The sequence below is a fragment of the Salvia hispanica genome, chromosome 5 (genome assembly GCF_023119035.1).
Source record: "Salvia hispanica cultivar TCC Black 2014 chromosome 5, UniMelb_Shisp_WGS_1.0, whole genome shotgun sequence".
Lineage (NCBI taxonomy): Eukaryota > Viridiplantae > Streptophyta > Magnoliopsida > Lamiales > Lamiaceae > Salvia > Salvia hispanica.
In genome coordinates, this window is record NC_062969.1 from 6,217,788 (window position 1) to 6,222,007 (window position 4,220).

The following is a 4,220-nucleotide window of genomic DNA, read 5'->3' on the forward strand; positions in this document are numbered from 1 at the left end:
GAAATGTATCAAAAGACAAAAAAAGTCAATGGGAAGAGGGGAGTATTTATTTTGTTGAAAAGTTTTATACATATTTATTTTTTAATGTTTGTGTCTAATCCGAATTTAATTTGTGATGAATAGGTGAAATGGGCGAAGTTGCTTTATAGCGATTTCACAACATTTACAAGAGACCAAGAACATCTTATTTCAAACAACGCGTCAAACTACGTGGAAGGATTTATCATTACAAATGAGAATGCGGCAAGTGACTGGACATTGTCCTCTCCTTCCCGCAAAGCCGAGGTGGCTGCTTTGCTAAAGAAGCAAGGGGTCCTTTACTTTATTGAACTCGTCAAGTATTACGATAATAACACTGCTGCAACCATTGATCAGGTATAGTACTCCCACCATCCATCTATCCATTATATGTAAGAAAACTGAGTGGAAAAAATAATCTGTCTTATATTACTAAAAAAATAAAAAGTGAAATTAGACATTTTATTTTAACATATATTTCTAGCAAAATGAGATACGTGGACGTTGAAAGTACAATAGTAGTATATATTAGTATTAAGTTAGATATGTATACTAATTTTAAAGTTGATCTTGCTTAGGAATTTGACACATTATTGAAGGAGTTGAAGTATATGAGTGGTTACAACGTAACAACAGATGCTTCATTTGTTGAGTTCATTAATAGATTGGGGGACTTAGACAACGGGACACCACCTCTACCATCTCACCCATGGATCAATCTCTTCATACCCAAATCTTCGATAGTCGAATTCAACGCCGGAGTATTAGCCGGCATGCTCCCCAAGCTCAACGACCCGAAGCTCAATGAGACGTTCGGCATCTTCATCTTCTACCCGTTCAATAGAAACAAGTAAGCCTATATAATTTTTTTTCCCTTAACGAGGGTTATAATTATAATTTCTCAATGTAAATTTTTTTCAACCCAAAATGATTAATTGTTTTATGATTAATTCGACTTGGACAACACTTCCATAATTGTTTTATGATTAATTCGCGTGCAGATGGGACGACAGAATGACGGCGGTGGTGCCGGACGAGGAAGTATTCTACACTCTTGCGGCGCTGCACACAACGCCGCAAGATGGCTACAAATCCATTGATGAGTTCAACAATGAGATTTTGGAGTTTTGCAAAAGCAAAGGGCTAAAGGTGAAGCAATATCTTCCTAATATAAAGTCCAAGAAAGAATGGATGGACCATTTTGGGACGAAATGGGAAACAGTTGAGAAGAGGAAAGCCATGTTTGATCCCAAGAACATACTCTCTCCTGGTCAAAGGATTTTCAATTGATCAATTTTTTTCTTTTCGAGTTGTATACATCTCTTTATCTTTTGTCGGAGAGATGTATATATGACCGTTTAGATCTTCTCGAAAAGATAGAAATAATTGGTTGTTGCTAAAGCAACATCTTAGTATGGTGACAGCACCAGAAATTCAAATATGCTGATGCTGCAATAATTATTAATAATAATATTAAATATTCAATTTTAATATTATTATTCTACTTCAAGTACTCTAGTTCGTTTCGTTTATATTATTCTGTGTATGGACTCAATAAAAAATCTAATAAAATTAAACGAAAACAGAAAAGGGTTAATTGAGAAATAAGGGGAAGTAGAAGGGTCAGATTGATATTTTGAGAAATTAATATCGTTAAATCTTGTAAAACCTCAAAACCTCGTCGCCATGGCGATTTCATCACTGCCATCCAATTTCCCTTCACACACCTCTTCTCCGGAGCCACCAGCCGCCTCTATCTCTATCTGTCCAACCTCAAAGACATACTATCTAATTGTATTTGTGAAACACGGATCACCAATTGCAACGAACACAAACAGAAATCAAGCACAAGAATCAAAAGACACAGCACATACGTGGTTCGGCCAATGAAGCCTACATCCACGGGAGAACTCGAGCACTTTGTATTGATATTGAAATGAGGATTACAGATGTACAAGAACTGAAATTTCACACAGAACTTTTCACAAACACAAGCTGACCACAACTGAAACTCGACAGAGAATCAACTAACCTATGCGATGTGAGAACACCTAGAACCGAGCTGTACTTTCCGATCACTAAGATCACCCCACAGCCTTCTTCTCCGACTGAATCTTGAACCAGCTCTCGAAGGTGTATCACTCACTGAATGTGTGTAATTTCTCTCTTAACATCTCGTCACTCTTCTAGAATGGGTATTTATACTCAGCCCCAAAATAGAAAAAAAATCATGAGCTATAATCAGATGCAACGCGCCCTCACATACACCTCACTTATTTAATTGATGTTGTGAGCAATACAAAATTAAGACCTAAAACAGAAACATGTCCCCCGTTCGGCTAGCGGCAAACTAACACAAATTCAAGGCATACTAACATTTTTTATGTATTATTTTAATAAATTAGTGAGGAGTAGAGTGGGGCGGTGGCTCGTGTGTGGAAGCCCGGATTTTTTTTTATTATGTAATTTTTTTTTTTTATCTATGTAACTTTTTTAAATGCAATTAATGAATTTTCCCGTATATGTGTCGTAAATTTAATTCCGTAATTTAATCGTAGTTTTAATTCCGTAAATGTAGTATATTTTGAATTATTTTTATTGCGGCTGACCTAAATCTGATGTGGCAGGTAGATTTTTTAGTGTTGCTGACGTGGCAGGGGAGAGAATGACTGACCTATTGCTGGCCTATGGCTGGCCTAAGCACCATTGCGGATGCTCTTATAATTAAATCATATCATATCACGTTATTATGACAATAATAGTAATTTAAATGTAATAATTAAAAAACCCTCGTCGCAAATTTCAATCTAATGCATGCTGCATTGCTCTACTTTAAATCAATACACGTACTGCAAAATTAGAAGCTCAATCCCATATCTATTTCATAATGGATACACGAAATTTCTTAATATTTGTTAGTTGGTACGTATAAATGTGACACATCCACAAAGCAAGTTTCCAATTTGTCACCCAATTTTCATTACTTATCGTCACTTGATTGGGCAGAAATAGCCATCTCCTAAATATAGACAAAGAAAATACGAAAGTCGGCGCCCAATCACCATTCTTCTCTTTAATTATTTCTGTATTTCCTGTGGTGTTAGGCAAACGTAGTTTCCAATTTCCATCAATCAAATTTTAGTTTAACCATTAAATTACACTAGTCCTTTTCAATATATTGTTATTAATTTTTGTATGACTTCTTAAATATTCAAGATGAAATATGAATTTCAATAATAACCATCGATCGTCACATACGTACAGATAGTAGTAAATTTTAAAAACGAATAATCAAGGTTTTGTTTTCACATGTTTATGATTTCAAGTTTATATTCAGTTTTAATTTATTCAAAATCCCTTTATATGTACATTGATTGATTCATTTTAAAATCAATCAATATATGAACCAATCATCAATTGAGTCGTTATATGATCAATTAATATGTTAATTAAATGAATAAGACTTGTGCTAATAATTACATTGCTTGACTAAAATATAATACTCCACTATTCAATATAGATGTAATATTATACCTATGTTGTACTAAATAAATATGCTATACGTATTGTATTATGTAATACTAACCGATAAGAATTTGTGCAAGCTAGATCTTCGACTATAATAAATAGAGTAGAATATTTGAAAGTTTCAATTTGAGTTGGGTACGTTCTACATATATATAAATTCTAAATGACTTTCGTAGATAGACTAAATGTACGTTGCTTAAGTAAGAATGAAAGCAAAAATAAGATCCAGAAAATTAAAGTAACATCGTCCAATTATAAATGCACGTTGCTTAAGTAAAAATGAAAGCAAAAATATGTAGCGTACTTTAATAAGAATTGGGTGTTATCTTTTTTATTAAAATTTTAATCTGTGGATGATGCAAATGGCGATTTAGAAAAAAAAAATTACTTGAATAAATTTAATCGATACAAATACACTATAATATCTATTACTTAAAGATACAAGTATTATCAACCACCGAAACACTATTCATCGAATGAATTGATGACATACAAACGTAGAAATAGAGACAAAAATGAAACCAACACTACAAGGTGAAACGAATAGTGATAGATAATAGATTACATATACTCCTATATAGTTCAGATAAAATTTCCTCTCTCCCCAAGAATTTGGTTATGGAAATATGTGGTACGGTATATTTATGTAGGGACATGTCAACCATGCTTCAGCC

At 33.5% G+C, this 4,220-nt stretch overlaps 1 protein-coding gene across 1 annotated transcript; it reads left to right on the forward strand.

Moving 5' to 3' along the window:
* The first annotated feature begins 3 nt into the window (after nucleotides 1-3).
* LOC125189293 (cytokinin dehydrogenase 2-like) lies at nucleotides 4-1,419 on the forward strand. Its single transcript, XM_048086585.1, has 4 exons — nucleotides 4-24; nucleotides 124-375; nucleotides 597-868; nucleotides 1,020-1,419. Exons 1-4 carry the CDS (start codon nucleotides 4-6, stop codon nucleotides 1,306-1,308), a joined length of 834 nt encoding a protein of 277 aa, XP_047942542.1. The 3' UTR covers nucleotides 1,309-1,419.
* Nucleotides 1,420-4,220: the final 2,801 nt, after the last annotated feature.